The sequence below is a fragment of the Lytechinus pictus genome, chromosome 19 (genome assembly GCF_037042905.1).
Source record: "Lytechinus pictus isolate F3 Inbred chromosome 19, Lp3.0, whole genome shotgun sequence".
NCBI classification, from domain to species: domain Eukaryota; kingdom Metazoa; phylum Echinodermata; class Echinoidea; order Temnopleuroida; family Toxopneustidae; genus Lytechinus; species Lytechinus pictus.
The window spans coordinates 1613551-1636143 of NC_087263.1; the positions used below are offsets into that span (position 1 = coordinate 1613551).

General features: G+C 36.0%; 2 protein-coding genes across 5 annotated transcripts in view; one reads left to right on the forward strand and one right to left on the reverse strand.

Annotated features, from left to right (window-relative positions):
* LOC129283326 (isoleucine--tRNA ligase, mitochondrial-like) overlaps window positions 1–17830 on the forward strand; it is a 35650-nt gene extending 17820 nt beyond the window's left edge. For 2 of the 4 annotated variants that reach the window (XM_064113659.1, XM_064113660.1), the window contains exons 11-21: window positions 739–890; window positions 1625–1785; window positions 3369–3471; window positions 5094–5184; window positions 5975–6083; window positions 7088–7190; window positions 11256–11611; window positions 12099–12247; window positions 14256–14440; window positions 15012–15153; window positions 15540–17830. In XM_064113659.1, coding sequence (XP_063969729.1) covers window positions 739–890; window positions 1625–1785; window positions 3369–3471; window positions 5094–5184; window positions 5975–6083; window positions 7088–7190; window positions 11256–11611; window positions 12099–12247; window positions 14256–14440; window positions 15012–15153; window positions 15540–15685 — 1697 coding nt within the window. In that variant the 3' untranslated portion in view covers window positions 15686–17830. The remainder of the gene's footprint in view (window positions 1–738; window positions 891–1624; window positions 1786–3368; window positions 3472–5093; window positions 5185–5974; window positions 6084–7087; window positions 7191–11255; window positions 11612–12098; window positions 12248–14255; window positions 14441–15011; window positions 15154–15539) is intronic. The other 2 variants (XR_010296565.1, XR_010296566.1) reach the window with 2 other exon arrangements.
* Window positions 17374–22593, reverse strand: part of LOC129283328 (synaptotagmin-12-like) — an 80548-nt gene continuing 75328 nt past the window's right edge. The window contains exons 6-7 of the mRNA XM_064114040.1: window positions 22082–22215; window positions 17374–20455 (exon numbers count right to left, since the gene is read on the reverse strand). Coding sequence (XP_063970110.1) covers window positions 20285–20455; window positions 22082–22215 — 305 coding nt within the window. The 3' untranslated portion in view covers window positions 17374–20284. The remainder of the gene's footprint in view (window positions 20456–22081; window positions 22216–22593) is intronic.

Genomic DNA, 22593 nt, shown 5'->3' on the forward strand with positions numbered 1-22593 from the left:
CATTACAATGAATAAAATGTATTTTGCAAATTGCTCTGGGAAAAACTGTAATTGTTGAGAAATGAGGAAATTGAGCACAGAAATCCATAACATGTCATATTTTTCCAAGCAATATTAACACACTGTCCCACATATGCCTTTTTGTGTCAGTGACTATCAGAATGAATGGTTTTCAGCTAAGATTTCATGATTTTCGCAAAGATACTGTAAGTTTATTCAATGTACTAGATGTAGATCTATAACAACATGGTGGCAATTAATCTTGATTTTAAAGACTTATGAAATAATTGTTTGCTGCAACTACATTCTTTTACCTTTAACATAACAGAAAAGTTCCCACTGTTATAAGTCTTCCTGTAACAAGCATAATTTCATAATTATAATAATAATAATTAAGTCAGGGCCCCGTCTTACAAAGAGCTACATGTATGATTGATATTATCAACCACAACTATGAAAAGCCAGCAACGCCAACATCTAAAATACACTCTTGACTTGTTGAATTGATCGTAACTCTTTGTAAGATGGGGCCCAGGTCAACGGAACTAATCTACATGTAGTCAGTTGTATCAGTTGCTAGCAAATTTTCTTAAAATAAATGACTAGTCATGAGAATATGTCAGCCAATCACTTGATTCAGATCCGTATCACATTTTATAATACAATCTACTTGAAGTTCGCCCTTTCCTTCAACTTCCGGTCTAAATATTCTTTATATTTCTGCTTTTGCTTGAACAGTAATTGACATGTTGACATCAAGCAATCATCTTCTTCATCATAAGAGCTATGAGCATAGCTATCCTTACGATTGGAGAACGAAGAAACCTATTATTATCAGGGCCAGTAAACAATGGTTTATCAATACAGCTAGTATCAGAGATACAGCCTCAGTAAGTAAAGTAAACAAGTCTTAGTCAATTTCAAAACAATGACTGGTCAATGTACCAGTAATTAGTAAATTAGTCATTAGTTATGTAACAGTTATTAGTATGGTAAGTTAGTCATTAGTACCAGTAATTGGTAAACTAGTCATTAGTATCAGTCATTAGTAAGTTAGTCATTAGAACCAGTCATTAGTAAATTAGTCATTAGTACCAGTCATTAGTACCATTTATAAGTAAGTTAGTCATTAGAACCAGTCATTAGCAATGTACCAGTAATTAGTAAATTAGTAATTAGTTATGTACATGTACCAGTTATTAGTAAGGTAAGTTAGTCATTTGTACCAGTAATTAGCAATTTAGTCAGTAAGTTCGTCATTAGAACCAGTCATGAGTAAATTAGTCATTAGTACCATTTATAAGTGTAAGTTAGTCATTAGAACCAGTCATTAGTAAGTTAGTAATTTGTACCAGTCAGTAGTAAGTTAGTCATTAGTACCAGTCATTAGTATAAGTTAGTCATTAGTAAGTTAGTCATTAGTGAAATCATTAGTAGGTTAGTCATTAGTACCAGTCATTAGTAAGTTAGTCATCAGTACCAGTCAGTAGTAAATTAGTCAGTTCCAGTCATTAGTAATTTTTCATGTTGGTTAAAATGACTAGTCAAGTGGGACATTTCAGTCAATCATCTATCATGTATCATTTGATTATGATGAAATTTATGCCCTGGTCTTTTGATTTAGGATTGCCTTGATGACGTTGACATGAGGCCAGCATATGGAAGAGCTACTATGAGAACTCAGCTAGCTGCTAGGACCTTCTGGTGTATATCACGACAGAGAGTATGGGGCGTACCAATCCCTGTTATCTACAATAAACATACAGATGAACCTATACTAAACAAGTAAGTCTAAAAGTATTTAAAGGTACATGTAAAAGAAAGAAGTTGCAGCAAACCATTATTTCATGAGAAATTATTTTAAGTAAAGGTTAATTGTCACCATATTATCATGTATATAGATCAGGGTTCCGTTTCATAAAGACTTGTTAGAGTAACAAATGCACAACATTTATATGACAAGTTTAAAATCAGCCAATCAAATTGAAGGATTTCAGTAGCTTTTAACTGATATTGCAAATTTTTTATTGTAACAAGTTTTATGAAACGGGCCACTGGTACATTAATGTAAACTTATCTTTGTGACATCATGAAATCTCAAAACGATAATTCTGATGATCACTTACACAGAAAAGCATAAATTATGTACGATAGTGTATTAATATTGCTTTGAAAAATACCCAATATTTGATGGAATTGTGTGCTTATTTTGCTCATTTCTCAGCAATCTGTGTTAATATAATTACTTGAGGATTAAATAGATCCATGATTGCTGAATACAGAAATTTCTTAGTTGCAAATCTTCAGTCTGAATTGATCAAGAATCAGTATGAAGCCATGTATGCTTTGGATTTCAGGCCTTCAATGTGGATAATGATGATAGATTTATATAGCGCAAGTATCCACCTTGTTAGGTGCTCAAGGCGCTCCCATATTACCCCGGCGAAGCTAGTCAACCGATTCCGGTACTCACAGCTTTTTGAGGAATTACTTCCTTCCGGTACCCATTTACCTCACCTGGGTTGAGTGCAGCACAGACAAATTCAAAAATGGCACAAAAATAGCGAAGGCCATAAAGAGGGACACGAAGGCCAGTAGAGAAAGGGGTTTTGGATTCTGATGGCCTGGGTCGCCTCTTGGTGCGCTAGTTCCTTTGGTAAGGCATTTATCTTCCTTACCAGGCCCCTCGAAGAGGACCTTAACCCTAAAAAGACTGGGGGGGGGGGCTGATTCAGGGGGGGCTGATTCAAATTGTGTTTTTAGCCAAAATTCATAAATGTATCATTATTTTCAATTTTACTAATCAAACTCAATTAATTTCATCTTATTTATGGTCGAAATAAAGTAGCGGACGATTTCCATTGAAAAAACAATAAAAAACAAAAAGTCGAAAAACAAAGAAATACATAAGAAATTTGAAAAACAATAAAATACATATGAAAAGAATTGTGATATTGAATTTTTTTTAAAGTATATTTGATCAGAATCATTCAAAGAGTCTGTGAATAAAAAATTAGCAGTTTAGAGGCCTTATTTAGTTAATTAGAGCAAATTTTGGATTTTACGCATAAATTAGCATAATTAATGAATTATGAGATTTTTCGGAAAATTTGATCCTACAGTCTTGGAGATTATGCCATGGGTAATGCACGTGCCAATTTTCGTCGCGATCGCGCGGTCGACGGCCGAGATCATAGGGGGGGGCTGAATCAGCCCCCCCCCCCAGTCTTCTTAGGCATCGAAATAGCCCAGTCTATTTAGGGTTAAGCCTTTAGTTGCTTACAAGCAGTCATGCTTTCTTAGCAGTCAGGGGAAAAAAAAAATTTCCACCACCACCAAAATTCTTTACTTCCTTGTTTGTCTACCAGAGAATTAGTGAATCATGTGACTGATCTGGTGAAGCATCATGGGAGCGATTGCTGGTGGATGCTAAGCAAGGATCAAATCGTCCCACAAAATGTTTTAGATAAGGTATGAGGCATGGTTTTGTCACTAGATTCTGTACTAGTAGGTATTTCAGAGGACCATAAGTAAGAGCACTTAGAATATCAACATAATCATTTCACTATCATCATGACAACCTTCATCATCATAATCACCATCATCATCATCATCATCTCCAACATCATCACCATCATTATCATCATCATCACCATCATCATTATCACCATCATCATTATCATCATCATCTCCATCATCATTATCATCATCATCTCCATCATCATTATCATCATCATCTCCATCATCATTATCATCATCATCATCTCCATCATCATTATCATCACCATCATCATTATCATCATCATCATCACCATCATTATCATCTCCAACATCATCATCAACATCATCATTATCATCATCATCTCCATCATCATTATCATCATTATCACCATCACCATCATCATTATCATCATCTCCATCATCATTATCATCATCATCTCCATCATCATTATCATCATCATCACCATCATAATTATCACCATCATCATCACCATCATCATTATCATCATCTCCAACATCATCATCACCATCATCATTATCACCATCATCTTCATCATCATCATCACCATTATCATCATCTCCAACATCATCATCACCATCATCATTATCACCATCATCTTCATCATCATCATCACCATCATCTTTATCATCATCATCATTATCATCTCCATCATCATTATCATCTTCATCATCACCATCATCGTCATCACCATCATCAATATCACCATCATCATTATCATCATCTCCATCATCATTAACATCATCATCATCATCATTATCATCATCATCACCATCATCACCATCATCATCGCCATCATCACCATCATCACCATCACCATCATCATCATCACCATCATCATCATCACCATCATCACCATCATCATTATCATCATCATCATCACCATCATTATTATCATCATCATCACCATCATCGTCATCACCATCATCAATATCACCATCATCATTATCATCATCTCCATCATCATTATCATCATCATCATCATCATTATCATCATCATCACCATCATCACCATCATCATCACCATCATCACCATCATCATCATCACCATCATCACCATCATCATCATCACCATCATCACCATCATCATTATCATCATCATCATCACCATCATTATCATCATCATCATCATCATCATTATCATCATCATCACCATCATCACCATCATCATCACCATCATCACCATCATCATCACCATCATCACCATCATCATCATCACCATCACTATCATCATCATCACCATCATCATCATCATCATTATCATCATCATCATCACCATCATTATCATCATCATCATCATCACCATCATCACCATCATTATCATCATTATCTCTGATTTGGTCATTGCCCCCATCCTCTTCTGTCATCATCAATTCATTATTATCAGCCTAATCCTTTGGCACATAATTTTTATTCACACACTTGTGTGGTCATTTTATTCGATTCTCTATGAACTGGTTTTGAAGTTGTTACCACAACTGTTAGTTATCTTTGATTTTCATATCATAGATATTCTTTGAACAAAGAATAATTCCATTTTACTCTTGTACTTTGTTTTGGTTTTTTTTTTCAGTATAACCTTTGTCTTGATGATGTGGTACTTGGTGATGATATCCTAGATATCTGGTTTGACAGTGGTGCTTCATGGTCGCATGTTTTAAAAGGTGAGATTACAAGCTACAATGTGTATGAACAAATTTAGAAATTTAACTCTTTCCATGCGTACTTCACACCAATGCACATTCAGTGAACCTCGCATTTCACACTCAAACAAACAATGCATCGTTTCCCTCCCTGAAAATCAGCACAGAGGTGTTCATGGCCCAGCACACAAAGAGTTAAGAAAAAATATTGAAGATTGAAATAAGAATTGATATTGAAATAAAAAGTAAAGAATGTAATGGTAAACTGAGAAATGTTAACTTTTTAATGTAATATTGAAATACCAAAAAAAAAAAAAATTGAAAAGTGGAGAAGAAAATTTTGGGTAATGATATTATGGTTTGATTGTGGTGTATCATGGTTGCATGTTTCAGAAGGTAAGATTCTGAGCTAAATGTAAACAAAATGTGAAATTAAAAAAAGAATATTGCAAAACCAAACTTGTTAATGAAACTAATGAAATCAATATTGGAAGGGTAAAGATAAAATTTAAAATGTAAATGGAAATTGAAAATGTAAATGTCAATAAAAAAATAGAGAATAAAAACATGAGAATGAAATTATGAAAATTAAATTATGAATGTATAAAATCAGATAAAAAAAAAAATAATAAGTCAAACCCTATTTTGTGGTCTCAAGATTTTTGAGTCAAGCAGATTCACCTGCAGTTTTTTAGTTATCCTGAATGATTTACCATCCACATACACATACATGTATATATGGTAATTGTTTATGTTGTGTTAGAAATAAAAATGACTGAAAATAATATATCAATGTTATTTTGTGATATAGATGCAGGTTATAAAGCTGATGTGTACATGGAGGGAGAGGATCAGTATGGAGCGTGGTTCCAGACCAGTTTACTCACCAGTATAGCTTCACAAGGTACTGCTCCATACAGGTGAGAAGTGGTTCCAATCTTATTTTGAATTTGGTAACTCCCCTATGAATCCGGGGCTGGTAAAACATGGTAAGCTGCCTCAAGTTGATTATTGGACCAAATGAATATAAAAAATAATAATAATATTATGATATAGGATTGATATAGCGCATCCACCTTGTTAGGTGCTCAAGGTGCTCCCATATTATCCCGCCTAAACTAGTCTACCAATCGAACCCACGTCCCTCAGATTGAAAGACGAGTCTTAACCCTATAGACTGGGCTATTTTGACACCTAAGGAGACTGGGGGGAGGCGGCTGATTCAGCCCCCTCCCTTATGACCTTGGCTGTCTATTGCCAAACCACGACGAAAATCGGCATGCGCATTACCCATGGCAAAATCTATGAAATATAATTCTGAACAATCTCATTGCTAATTATTTACGCTAAATTATGCGTAAAATCAAGTTTGCTCTAATTAACTAAGTAATGCCCATAAAATGCTAATTTTTGGTACACAGACTCTTTATAGGAATCTTATCAAATGTGCTTATAAAAGATTTCAACATCACATTTTTTAATGTATTTTATTGTTTTCAAAATTTCTTATAAATTTCTTTGTTTTTCAACTTTTTTTTCAATGGAAATAGTTTGGGACTTTATTGTGACCATATACAAGATGAAATTATTTGATTGTGATTAGTAAAAGGAAAAATAGTATACATTTATGAATTTTGGCTAAAAACACTATTTGCATTGGATTTGTACACAAATCCATGTTTTTGAGCAATTTTTGATCTGCATGCACTGACAAAATGTTGCGTAATTTCGGAAGTGCGTAACCAGGGGGCGCAATTTTAGTTTCAAAAGTTGCGCGAGATTTGAAAGTAAAAAGTCTGTGAGCGACGTAAAAAATTTTGCGCTGCGAATTAATCGTGGAAAATGCCCAGTCTTTTTAGTGTTAAGCACCAGACCACAACGCCCCCTTATATGTAACCCTTTATCTACCATCTTTATTTGATAGGTCTATTTTGGTGCATGGGTTTGCACTGGATGGTGAAGGACGTAAAATGTCCAAATCTCTCGGGAACGTTGTTGACCCAGATATCATCGTTCGTGGTGGAAAGGTATTTACATCTCCTTTAGTTCTGATTGATTTTGAAATCTTTATGCTTTTTGCAATCTGAAAAAGATGATAGCAAGATGTTGAGTAATGAATATTAATCAGGGAGTAGCCTAGATAGGCCTATTAGCTTTTTGCTTCTTCCTCACATCCCATTAATATGTGTTTTGTTATTTTTGTTATTTTGTCCAAATTTTACATTCATTGTTATTTTACTCCATTATAATGGAATCATTGATTGATTGATCTTGATGTACTGTATCTTTTTTTTTTTGAGATGTGAAATAAATGAATTTGAATTGTTTTGTACAATAATTGAAAATTATAATAATCTGCTTTTGTATAACGCTTGATAAAAGTTTCTAAGTGCTATACAGATATATTATTACTTTGGTCATTGGATCCCGGCATGCTCGCACACAATGTATGCTCTATCTCCACTCCTGGGGAGCATTTGAATAAGAGATCCCGCATTCAATTCCCATGTTAACTGGCTTGTTTTCATCTGTTCCGTATCTAGACTTTTTCTTAACTCTTACTCTGCCAGGCCCAATACCCCTCTACTGCCAGGGATATTCGAGGGAACCCTAAATTGACCGAAATGTGAGCAGCGACTGATTTTAAAACGGTCATAATTCTTAACCCGTACGTTGTATAATAAAACCTTCTGCACATGAAATGATGCATGGTTCATGGGCTTTATGGTCGTGTTATTATCTTTCATATTTGGGTTTGGAAAAATGGAGAAAAGATGTAATATTTTGCATCGTTTTTTTTTTCAATAAGTAAAACCTAGAAAATTATGATTTCATGAACATTTCAAATAGTAAATAACCTGAGGAATTGTAGAGATACCAAGAAATTAAGAAGATAAAATGAGAGTTCAATGTTTACCCTTTCAAATGACGTATCTATTAATGAAATTGAATAAAAAGAAATAACGAAAAATAATGCTCTTTTGAATAAAATATTATTTTGCTATTCAAGTTATTTCCTCTGAAGTACGATAAAGCGACCTGTTCCAAAAAAGGGCATTGTCGCCGATCAAGTGACCAATCACAGCACAGCTGCGATCCCCACGCAAACACACACAATAATATATTAGAGCCATGTATCTTCAAAGTGCGGCCAACCGTACCCTTTCATTCGTGTAGTCTTCAAAATAAGACTCTGTAATTTTTTTTATTCGTAGTGTAACATACAAAGTTATTGCCAGTCAGAAGGAGACAAAATATAAAAGAACTAAAGATGATATATTGAAATATAGATAAAGAGGGGTCGGACAGTTTAAATACTTACAAGTTTGGGGTATATTCTTGGCAAAGTGCACAGAAGTAAGAAAAAATAAGTTTATTTTTCGTGAATCAAAGAAGAGGGAATGCAAATCAGTTACAAACAAAAAAATCAATACAAATTTTCAAAAAGAAAATAGGCCTATTTGTTCTGTATTACTGGTCTGACCAAAGTAGCCACCTGTTAACACTCTCCATGACTACATTCTTTTGGTTATGCCACCAAGTCATGAACAATAGATGCCCAGACTCTCTTTCATGAGGAATCTCTAATCCGCGCTCCCTTCTGACCTATTATCTAGGAGAGTAATTTAGCACAGGATGTTCATAGAAATCGGGGCTCACGCGCGTCTTTTGATTTGACATTTGAATACTTTCAAAGGTTCCGGTATTGATTTCTTATGGGTGACCCAGGTAAAGAGAAAACAATTTGCCCCCCTACAGAAATATCCTGCATCCGCCCAGGGCCTCCCCAGCTCGTAGCACTATCCGTGGTAAAAGAAATAATTTGTTCAGATAACATAGTGTACAATAATGTGCGTGGTATAAAGAAATGTAATATTCAACCCGTTATCATCGTTATCATTTTCATTTCTACTCTCTAAAGTCGTTTTAAAATCCCCTTGATAGTGACGTCAATGATGCAGCAACAAACAGGTCGGTTTGATCGGTTTTGTTAATGCATCCCTTTCTTTCTTTTCCTCAAAACATCTTGAGACGAATAAAGCGGTATTATCGGCCGTTTTAATTATCACATGTATTTGTTTTGCTTCTTCCGATTTTATTCGAGGAGAATATTGAACGATTCATATTTTTGTGAGAAGTTTGAATATGATATTGATAAGCATAACAATGTCAATTTTTTTTTTTTTATGGTTTGGGCTATAAAAACACAAACGAATATGAACCGTTATTTACCTGATCTTAAGTTTATGAAGAGAGAGTTTGGCTGCAGAAGGAATGCAATTGATATGATTACAACAATTATTTTTGAATAATAATCATAATGATGATAATGATGATTCTGATGACAATAACATTAATAATAAGAAGGTGAAGGAGAATAATAATGATAATAATAGCAATAACAATAATGATAATAATGATTACGATAATAGAAATACTAATGATGATAATAATAAAAACAATAATAAATGAATAAATAAATAATGAGTGTGATGATTGCAGTGCGATGAGAGTTGGAAATGACAGCCTTCTTTACTCATATATTTATAACGAGAACAATTTTGTGAGAATGCTAAAAAAACAAAGTATAAGACCTTTCCCCCCACCCCCCCCCCCCTACCCCAAAAAAATCTCCCCCAAACCGTGCACATTTGCAGGCAGAAAAAGCCTTGACACAAGAATACTACCATACCGGCCTGCAAAAGAACCGATCGATAGCTCATGAATATTCATAAAACAATAGCGAATGGGCGAGTAGCGTTGGGTGAGAGACATCGTACCGCTCTGTCATTGGTCAATTCTGAGCTGAATGCCTTCGCACAGTCGCCTTTGCCCTGCCCATAGAAGTACGTCTATTGCTACACACAACCTTTATATCACACGTGTCTATAGGGGAAATCTTGATTCAGATCGCGGCAATATCCGAAATCAACTCTTCAAAAGAATGATGCAAAAATGCCATTTTACTCAAAAAATGTCTATGTAAACCACTATTTATTATATAACAAAATCAATTGTGAATTCCTTGCCAATATAACAACATAAAAAACACAGAATATAGTGTTGATTTTCTGACTGTAAAATTGGTTAAACAAAAAAAAGTTACTTGGGCAACTATAGCTGCCAGTGGCACTAGAGGGCTATGGGCAACTATAGCTGCCAATGGCTCTTAAAGAGTTAAAGCAGATCCGGGGAGAATGCCATGAAAAAATAGATTCAATAATAGTAACAACAGCATATTTACCAAGGGTAGCCACTTCAGTTCGAAAACTGTTCTCGCAGCAGGTCCTAATATTATTATTACACTGGCTTTAGCTTGGCTACGTATAGGCGCTCAAGCATTCAAATAATTTCTTCCTACCGGGTACCCATTCACCTCACCTGGGTACAGTGCTGCACAAAGTGGGTAAATTTCTTGCTGAAGAAAAAAACGCAATGGCTAGGAATTGAACCCACGTCCCTCAGATTGAAAGACGAGAGTCATAACCACAAGACCACGACGCCCCCTAAGATTTTAAGGGGAAGTGAACCCTGACTAAAAGTTTATGGCAAAAATAGCAATATATATATATATATATATATTGGTGAAGGGTTGAGAAGAATCCATCAAAGATTTAAAATTCATTAGAATGTTATTTTTTTGATTTGTGACATCACATGTGAGCATCTTCACATTCATCTTGAATTAAAAAAAAAAGAACAATAAAATTTCTAATAAAATTATTTTTATTGTACTTTAATATATCAACAGACAAATTATTTCTTACCCACTCCTGAAAGAAGAAAAGTTTCAGTCATTGTGAACCATAAAAAATTGAAATTTATGCATTTTATATTACATGACATACATGAATGGGGCAGCTTCTTCGTTTATGACGTCACAAATCACAAACTTTAAATTCTAATAACTTTCTTAATCTTTAATGGATTTTCCTCAACCTTCACCTATATTTCTTATTAGTTTTTCTTCTATTTTTACAATAAACTTTTTGTTAGGATGAAGTTCCCCTCTAACTTCTAAGATTACCATTCAATAAGGTTTCCTCTATACTGTGATGAAACTTCCTTTGAAATGGTTTCCCTTGAAATAGAACAAGAAGAAGGAGCCAGCTTACGGAGCCGATGTCTTAAGATGGCGGATGGCCGACTCTGACTGGATGGGTCGTATCAACGTCAGCCCCGATCTCTTTGCAATGACCAATCAGAACATCATCAAGCTACGCAATACGTTCCGTTACTTCCTCGGGAACCTGTATGACTTTGAGCCAAGCGAGGGCGCACTTGAGATGACGTCGCTTGATAGATACATGCTTCATCTCCTTCATGAGTACTGTGGTCATGTGACCAGATCCTACGAGGATTACGAATTCAGCGAGGTCACAAGAAGGGCTATGGATCTAATTCACAACAAGATATCGTCTTTCTACCTTGAAACCGTTAAAGATAGGTTGGTAGTCTACTCATTCACATTATTTTTGCCTAATGTATTTCCCTTTATGTTCTTGTTTTGTCCAATTCCCCCCAAAATTGTATTAAAATTTGGAGTGGTTAGTGCTGCGACTCGCCGGGATTCAATAAATTTATGTATCTAATACTATTTACGCAAATGATAATGATAATTACATGTCACAAGTACATGCAGCTACTAGTATGCCTACATTTATACTGCAATACATGTACATGTATAAACATTATTTGTAATTCTTGCGATCCTGTAGGAAGAAAGAAAAGAACATTTAAGAATGGATTTTATTTCTGAAAATAGGATGCTAATTGCAAAAAATATGATGTTTGGTCAAGCTCCATTCATTTTTTCCAAGTTGCGATATGAGAGATAGTGAGGGTACTACTGATCTCTCCCTGTAAGAATTAAATTGGTCTGAGTATGAATTGAATTCTGAATCTGTATGTCATTCATTTTTGGTTTCTGTCAGGTTGTATTGTGAGAGAGCGGATAGTGAGCGAAGACGCTCATGTCAAACTGTTCTTCATCATATGCTGAAGGTCATTTCAAGGTCATTGGCCCCCATAGTCCCACATCTAGCAGAAGAGGTTCATCTCCATCACTCTGGGAAAAAAGAAGGTAAGCAAAATCAGTAAAGGCAGCACTTTGTTTAAGCTGCATAATCAAACTAACTGACACCATGTTTCTCGATTTGTGTGAATCTATTGTTCAAGGGGGGATGATTTATTGTGTCAACCCCCCCCCCCCCATTTAATAGTGTGATGTCACAGATCGACAACAGTGACTGACAAAGTTGTTAAGGTCCTGTCACATCATCATTCAGTGCAAGCCTTGCGTGTGACTTGCAGGAGACTATTTTTTGCTACCCGCAGGACGCCCCCGTTGACAGCATCTCGCACGGATCTCACACGCAGTTACCCGCAGAAGCACACGCAAGTCTGATTTGCATGCAGAAGAGTTTTGAACCTGCTCAAAGCTTTGTTGCGGTTGAGTCGCGGGCAATCACCCACGGCAAGGCTTGCACGGAACAATGTGACAGGGCCTTGAACTCAATCATGATTCAAGCGGCCTGCTTTTAAAAAAATTGTCAATATCATTCCCAAACTGAAGACACTAAATGACTTATTTAAAGAAAGCATCATATTCTATGTGTGGGCTGTAAGTGCACGCATCAGACCTACACTTGGCCATATAACCCTATAGCCCAAAGCGGCTGTTTGCTATTCCTCCCATTGTTACCAAAACATATGATGAGCGCTCATTTGCCCATGCCTCTTCCGTCTTATGGAATGCACTTCCTAATTATATGAGAAATATACATGATTTAGATCAGTTTAAGACTTCCCTAAAAAAGTATCTGTTAACTTGTAATGAATTCAGTGCCCAACACTCTTTACTTACTTTCTAATTTCTTTTTTTAATTTTTAATTTCATCCAAGTGCATAGGGACATGCGTTGCTATGTGTTATGCGCTATAAAAGAACTGAATATTATTATTATTGTATTGTCTCCTTTGACCCTTTGGTTCAGATAACTGGTTCTCGTTGTCCTTCCTGCAATAAAAAATGATTATTGCACTTGCTGATATAGCGCTTCACACTTATTTTTTTCAGACGTCTCTAAGTGCTCTACAGTAATGCAACTTATTTACCCTGGCTTTAGCAGAGCAGCTGTTATATGCACTGCATTCAAGGAATAAATGTTTGCTATGTACTCATTTACCTCACCTGGGTTGAGTTAATGTGGCCCAAGTGGTGCATTGTGGCCCAGTGGATTAGTTTCCGGACTTTGAAAGAGAGGGTCATGGGTTTAAATCCCCCGGGGGGGGGGGGGGGCACTCAGTATATAGTGCATAGTGGGTATGTGCCGCGGAGGGGACCCCCATTTTTACACTCAAATTTCCGTTCCGAGGCATAGCATTTTTGTCTTATTGAGAAAAAGAACAAAGAAAACCGCTCCAGAGCATAGCATTTTTTTCTTCTCGAGAAAAAAGAAGAAAAAAATCCGCTCCAGGGCTTCGCATATTTTCCGTTACGCCGTTCCGCGTCGCAATTTTGGTGAAAAGCGGCCGCAGCTCGCTGTCCGACCATCGCCTCTGCGCTAGCGCGCCCGTCAGTCGTGCCGTCGGGCTAGCTGCATGTACGTTCCATAGGGATGCATACGCACTCGCACGCAGGCGACCCGTTCCAAGGACCCCCGTTTTCACAAACATTTGTAGTTCCGAAGCCCGTTCCGAGGACCCTCCTTTTTTCAATGAGCCCGCTCCAAGGCCCCCGTTTTTTGTCTCGCCTGCGGCACACCCCTACCACTTTTTTGGTCGAGTGCCCCCCCCCCCCGGGTAAAATCCCAGCCATGGCGTAGTTTCCTTCAGCAAGAAATTAATCCACATTGTGCTGCACTCAACCCAGGTGAGGTGAATGGGTAACTGGCAGGAATTTATTCCTTTAAAGCCGAGCACTGGAAAGCTGCTTGAGCTACAGCCAGGGTAATAATATCCAAGTCCTTTGGAAGTGCATAGAGACGTTATTCATAATGTGCTATGCGCTATACAAGAGCTGACTATTATCATGGAATTTCTTTTTAATGCTGCACTTTGTTTTTTCCTCTCTGATATTTTTTTCCATAGGAAGTGTATTCAAGACGGGCTGGATAAACCCTGACCCCGAATGGCATCAACCTGATCTAGCTAAACAATGGGGCGCCCTCACAGTCCTACGAGAGTCGTTCCACTGCGCTATTCATGCTCCTAAGAGCAGAGAGTACGATATCACTATCTATGCAGAGGATACTCATTTGCTTCATGTTCTCCAGGTATTCAAGGAGTGGTTCCATGATATTTGCTCTGGCGACAATCGATCGCTCTAAGTTCCACACACAAATGGAACGACCAACTTCAACCCTGAGTTTAACACTATACCATACCCTAAACCTAACCTTATATCTTAGACGAAATAAAGCCAAGGATCGTTCATTATTTATCATATAGTGCGTACCACAACAAAAGAAGCCCATTCTTATATATATTACAGATTTCACAATTATCAAATGCATTTTAACTATGAATTTGACACTTATGGTAAGAGTGGAATCTTTTCTTTAATTTGAGACAAAAAGCTGAGCAAATTTTTCATGAGAGGCAGAATACAAACTCTGAATAGAAACGATATGCACGGAAACTCACATGTGAATCTCACACTTTCAGTAAGAGATCAGTGACTGAAACAAAAAAATCAAAGAAATAAAATTGAAGAAATTTTCAGAAATCTTGAATAATTAAACCTGTACCGGTACTTTTAATGTGAAATGAGGCTCAATTTTTCATTCGTGCCTTTATGAACGTAAACTAAAAAAATATTTCAAATTATTCATCTTGAATTTATAGTCACTTCAAGAAGACGAGACAAGCTGCGTATCAGATCTCACAGAATTCATGATGTCATCCTTCACAACAGTCACCATGGCAACCCCTCCAGTTGATATTCCAGATGGATGTACGCTGGTTTCTGCAGAGCTTCCAGTGTTGGGTAATTTCATTAAAACTTTCCCCTAATGGGTACCAAGTATCGGCAGATAGATAAATGTACTTTCAGATCCTGAAGTAACTGTCAAATAAATTTGATGTGTCATAATCATCATCATCATCATCACCATCATGGTCATCATCACCATCATGATCATCATCATTGTCATCATGTTCATCATCATTATCATCATCATCACCATTATCATCAGCAGCAGCAGCAGCAGCAGCAGCAGCAGCAGCAGCAGCAGCAGCAGCAGCAGCAGCAGCAGCAGCAGCAGCAGCAGTAGTAGATGTAGTAGTAGCAGTAGCAGTAGATGTAGTAGTAGCAGTATTATTATTATTATATTGATAATGATGATAATTATTTTTGCTATTATTATTATGCAGATGAAGTGAACAAACCGATGATATGCAATCTCTTGATCCAACCTGCCACCCATTATCGGTGCAATAGATGTAGGAAACACACTGCTGAAGATCCCAACAGACTCTGTGTGCGTTGTACTGCATCTCTTACTGACGGCTGGGAATGAGTCTTCGAGGCCTCAAAAGGAGACCAAGTTCTGTGCGTGTTGCAGTTAGGCTTTAAAGGCACGTCAACGTCAGTTTCAGTAAACCTGCAATAGCTGACATAAATCAGAGCCCCAGAGTGGGGCAAAATGTATGACCAGCCGACGTTGTACAATGGCACTGAAAATTCCACCTGTTGCGTTATGGTAGAGTCGTATCTCACTTTCCTTGGGCTGACAAGTTATCCAGAGGATAGAAGGGGAAACTAACTGAACAGATGCTGATATCCAATTGTTTCCTTATGTAAGAAGCTTGTTATTATTTATTTTATATTCAAAACCTTGCCATTTTGTGACTACACCTAATCATGTGCTTGAAAGTCTTCGGATCTTAATAATGGCTTGAATACACAAAGGTGGTTTAGAAAACCATCCGTTTTTTATTTTTTATTCATGAGTCCACCGTTTGAACAGTGAATTCATTAATTCAAAACAATGGACTCATGAATAAAATAGCGTACTCAACCATGGCAGCAGGCGTCAATTTGGCACCCTGTGGCAGAAACGTGCATCAGCATTGGACATATTTTTTTATATGCGGTATTTAAGTGTTATTCATACAAGAAATTTGCATAAACCATGGGTTCAATTGATGGTTTTCAAATCCACCTTTGTAAATTCAGGCCATTAACACTAAAAGGACTGGGCTATTTGAGATGTATTGAGGACTGGGGGGGGGGGGGGGCATGGTGTCCCCCCCTACCGGTCTCCGTCGCCGTTCGTGCGATCGCACCAAAATTTGACACGCACATAAACTACAAGCTAGGTTTAAAAAATTCTGAAAATAATTTTTTAATTATGAATAAAATATGCAAATTTATTCATGAAAAACATTATTTGCATATTAAATATCCTATTTCACTTCAAATTTTCTTTTTTTATAGCAGATGTCATCTTTGTAATCTGATTTGAAGGTTTTACAAAGAATAATTGCAAAAGCCAATTTTTTCCTTATGTATTTCTTTGTTTTTATAATTCCTTATGTATTTCTTTGTTTCTTCATCTTTTTTTCATAGTTTTTTTCAATAGAAATTATTACAGACCAATTAGAATGAAAAATAATCACCCTTTTATGAATTTCATCTCCCACCCATTAACTTTGAACACAAAGTATAAAACTGAGCTATTTTTGGCATGACATTGCCTCGTGAAAAGTCACATGACGTCGTGATGGTATACCCGTATGTCGCGAATTTGGTCTCAAAAGTTGTGCAAGGCTTCAACGAAAAAAGTCATACAATTTTCCGGCGATATCTTTTTGCGTTTCGGAAATATCACACGAAGTGTCGAGGGGCATCATGGCCCCCCCCCCCCCAGTCCTTTTAGGGTTAACTCTTCTTTTATTGTCTGGGGCAATTTGCAGAAAGAGTTACAATCGAAAGCATCTCCCCCAAATCAATTGCAACTTGACTTGAAAACAATCAGAAGCTCCTATTTTGAATTTGTGTTTGAATGTTGAGTCACTGTCAATGCCAATCTTTCTTGCAACACATTAACTTCTCACAAAGAAGACCACATAAAGATACGACTTGTGTTAGAAATTTTTATTTTGACGTGGAACGGTAAAGATTTCACATAAAATACCAACATTTTTTAAATAATTGATCGTAATATTTATGTTACAATATAATATATAATTTTTCATCTGAAAAATGTACAGTATAATCATGCAAGACACTTGGATTGATAAATGAGTTTATAAGACTATGAAATGGATCCAGATCAAGTGATTGGTTCTTGCTCAAATGTGACCAGGCATAGATTTACTAATGACTTGTTATGAGTGGTCATGAGCAAAGTATAATGACTGGTCATAATTTTGAGAGGAGGGTGGTTTGTCAAATGCACATCACTATCTTATAAAACAAATAATGCTCATCATTTTGTTTGGGCATTAGTATAATTACCCACTTGTTACCTCTGGCATGTTATATAAATATTTCGCAGGTAGCTGGTTTATAATTTTTGATATTGCCCTTGCCAATGTGCATTATTTGTTATAATAGAGTACAGAAGTATGATGTCACAGCCAGTCCATAATGTATACGATTGGTGCAATTATTTTGTGTGTGGGACAACTACTATACTTCAATAAAAGAACGACATCAACACTTTGTAGTCTGTTATCTGGGTCCCATTTTATAAAGACCTGTTATAATGCTATTAACCAATCGGATTGATGGATTTCAGTAGCTTTTAACTATTGTGAATTTGTCGTATTCAGTTTTGTGAAATGAAATCCAGAACATAACAAGTCTTCAAATTCATCATGACAATGACAAGAGAGGCATGTTTCACTTTACATATCATTCATATTCAAAATTTTTAAACATACTTTTGATCATAAATATATTTACATGGATCATTACATATACTCACAAATCGTCTGTTAGGTGTTAAAAGATGATGTTACATGCAGTGTATGTGTAACACCTCCATCAGCCACAACACTTAATGAGAAATGAGGCTGCTGCCGGTGTTTAGGCGTCAATAAGGTGTTACATTAAATTCTTAATTTTCAGTTTTGGAGGTTGCTGGAATCTCTACATAGCTATCATAGGAACGGAATGGGAGATTTTAAGTTAAGTGTTGGAGGTACATGTACTCCTAATTCTTTGATGGTACACAATACCCATTGAGAAAAAAATGCTTATGTTGGGTTTAATGTCACTCAGTGTTTTTTAATGTAGCCCGATTTCTGTTTTTCACATCCAAAACATCAGCTTCCTTGAAACATTTTCTTTGTCATTAACTTTATCCAATTAAACATATGATGGAGATTATTAACCCCTTCACCCATATTAATCAGTTATGAGTCTTTCACTGCAAATTTTTGGTGTTTCGTTCGTTTTGTGTTGGTGTTTCGTTCACCTTAAGAAGCCAGTAGCGGTTTGTGAAATGTCTCGACTAGACTACAGAGAATTATGAGTTTCAACTTCACAATAAAAAAAAAATTGCATTAAAAGATTTATTACTGATTAATAATAATATTCATCCATTATTTTCTACATATGATGTATATTCATTCATTCATCGTTTCTTGAAAATTCAGTGAGAATTTTTCTTTTGTTTAAAAAGGACATTTCAGATATCTCCCTTAGAAAAAATTATGACATTAATGATGACAGTAGATATAAAACAAATCATGTACATTATAAACATTCAAACTGGTATAAATTATCAGAAATTTTACATTGATTCAAATAGATATTTATAGAAATATGAAATTTTGAACAATAAATGGTATGAATTGAAATTCTTTTCAAAGCCTTTGTAATAAAAGAGTGCAATTAGTTTGGTTTCATTTTTTTAAGGAGGTACATGTATGTAATAACTGGTGGTTAAATTCTAGAAGGGAATCCAAGATGAGCACAGATGCTCTTTAATTGAATGAAATTACCACAGCTTTCTTTTTCCAATTTCTTTCAAACTTCAAATCAGCTCTTTTGTATTGATAATACTTATTTCATGCAATTCATTTTATTGAAAAGGTTCAATTCCCCTTTCAGTGCAAAGTATAATTACGAACACAAAGTCAAACAGAACGATTGAATTTCATGTTCTATTTACAATGACTGACTAATCAAATATGCAACAAAATACAAATAAATACCCAAAAAAAAGACCAGGGTCCCGTAACACAAAGGTTAGCGATTAATAGTGCGCTTGATTTTCAAGATTGAATGTACTTTGCAGTCAAAGCAATCAATCAGAGAAAAATGTTCGATGATCATTGCTAGGCTTTGTGTTACAGGCCCCAGATCAGAATTTTGCTCACTCCCTTTTGCATTGAAAAATTTAAAACCCATCTCTTACCCCTTGAGCTAGGGACAAGTGTATACTTTTTTATGAATATTGGTTTTTCCTGACGATAAAAGCCTACAGGCTTCAAGAAACTGTTCCCTCCCCCAGGTTCTCTTATTTTAAAATCATTGATGAAGTTCTTAAATACCCTATCAATATTCAGAACTTTGTCAATATTATACCTCATTCTATAATTAAATAAAACAGGAAAATAGCCAGGGGTCCGTATTTCAAAGAGTTGCGATTGATCCAATCAACGTTAATAGTATGGAAATCCATCATTGTCATAATTTTTTTCTACAGGAAATATGCACAATTTCTTTTTCAAACAGAGAATCGCACTGAATTTGCAAGAAATCGATGAATGTAGGAATATGCTGCATATCTAGAAATATTATGAACAAACGTGCATTTTAGACGTTGACGTTACTGGCTTTCCATAGTTGTGGTTGATTGGATCAATCGTAACTATTTGTAAGATGGGGCCCAAAAGTTGGCATGACATGGGTGAATATGAACTTGCGTTTATACACATATCTCTTTTCACATTCTTAACTGACTTTCTCTTGACTTTAGAGGGCAGTGTACTACATGTAGTTCTATCTATCGGACCTCATTTCACAACACCTGCTAAAGCTTGCCAAGATCAACTCGACGCATGTAAACCATAGTAGACACATTGATGGCTGCTGTTTTGTGAAAAGTGGCTTGTGTGAAACATTGCCCGGGAAGACAGCATCACCCAATGGGAATGGAATGCTATTTCCTGAGGGAGTGCCACATAGCAACAGGTTTTCTTAGAGAGATTAGCATTTGATTCCAATGGCTCAGAGAGGATCCTTTAGAGTTAGCACCAATTAAGACGTGTCCGACGCTGGGTGTTTTACCTGCCATACCAACCTCAGCTACGGTGATACGTAAAGTGACTTTCTGTAAATCAAGAAAAAAGGATGAACATATAGAACGACATACGTGCATATCAATCAAGTGAATCAACAACCCCTTCTATTTATGAAATACAACAGCAATTACTGTTCTCTTTCTCAAAATGGATACCTTTTTTATTATATACAATAACACACTGCAGATGTGCCCATACCCTATTGTTTTACAGACATAAATGTACCTTTTCTTAAATATAAGAATATTCAGTCATGCTTTCATAGATAAAAGTGGCACTAGAATGTAAACATTTTCTTTAAACTGAAAGAAATCTAAAACAAATAATGCACATGTTTATAAAAGGGGTCTTGCATGCCATTCCAACCATGGTTATGGTGATACGTAAAGTAACTGTAAAGGATGAACCAAGATGTTATAAATCAGATCAATAAGGTATAAAGCTGATCTCCTTCCACACACATCCAAATACAACACACACTCGGCCACTTGTAATACTCTTGTTGTGCTCCCCTCATACTGCTAAACAAATAGGTGATAGGGCCTTTATTACCGTTGCCCCAAAAACATGGAACTCATTGTTGCCTTCACTAAATAGTTCCCCCTACACTTTCCTCATTTAAGAAATTCTCAAAACTTGCCTATTCTAATCTGTACGGTTTCCATATAATGTTCATAATTTTGTAGTTCTTTTTCTTATGTTTTATACTTCCTATTTGTATTTCTGTTATTCTTTCTTTCTTTAATGCGCTTAATATCTGATGCAAAGGCTCCATATAAATGAAGTGTATTATTATTATGTAATATGAAAACAAGTCTTGAATCAGTAACAACCCCATCCCCCACAGCACTCCCCATTAATAAAATAATGAAATATTACAAATAGTAGTTTTCCTTATTTCATATTCTAGTACAATTTTTATTATTTTTTTAGAATTGGCCAAAAACATTTAAAGTAAATCACACACAGGTGTATTTCATGATTAGGTTGAGCCAGCTCCTTGATGAAACTTATGTATTTGGTCATGGTTCATGCATACATATTTATTTGTCTATGCAGTGCAGTGTACCCATCTTGGCAACTTCATGTGTGTTTCTTGTGCACACAATGATTGATTTCAAGTTCAGTTCTGGTGCCGAGTCCTCGAAAAAGTCGTTGGAGCGACATTTGATTGTGCTGTCCCTATTTCCAATACCTACATGTCATGTGAGTTTGAAATAACAATCCAAATTGCTTATTTCAGCTTCATGTTATAATAATAATAATAACGGTATATTTACCCAGGGTAGCCACTTAAGTTCTGAAAACTGTTCTCCCAGCGGGCCCTGCTATTATTATTACCCGGCTAAGCTAGGCTACCTATTCAGGTGCACACAGCTTTTTGAGGAATTACTTCCTGCCGGTACCCATTTACCTCACCTGGGTCGAGTGCAGCACACTGGATGAATTCCTTGCTGAAGATTACTATGCCATGGCTGGGATTCAAACCCACGACCCTCTGTTTCAAAGTCTGGAGACTAATCAACTGGGCCACGATGCTCCATGTTAATGTTAATGTAAAAGTCGGGCCAATACCATAAAGTTAACACTACAGTTGAGATCATCCATTTCCCTACCGACCCACTCAAACCTGTGCATTATTTGTATTACTGTACCTCTAGAATGTTGGATGGCACTGAAAACATCATAGCCTCATTAAAAATGGGACAGGTTTCACTTCTCTTCATTGACGTCTTCTTTTTACTTAACTTCTTGCCGTTCTGTAGAAGGTACACTTTCACAAATGGATCTAGAATCCAAGGAGAAACATGAATGAATATATTATGTTTGTTGTTAATGACATCTCTCCATATAGTATACTCTTTCACAATCTTTAGCGGTCAAATAATCTGACAAATGGTCACCTTACACAGATAATTGTATGTGCTAAATGCACAAAAGAAACAAACGGTTAAATTTCACACAGAATCATGAAATATTTAGTTTCTTATTTTGAATAAGAAAAGAAAATTGATATATAGAAAAAAAAGAAACAAATGGAACACCTCTGGCAGTCTTGCCTGCATTACACGATTAAATACAGCAGCAGTGCCGACTTTGAAAACGACTATTTAATCATTTTTCACAAAAAACACCATTCATATGATACAAAAGGCTATTATTATTA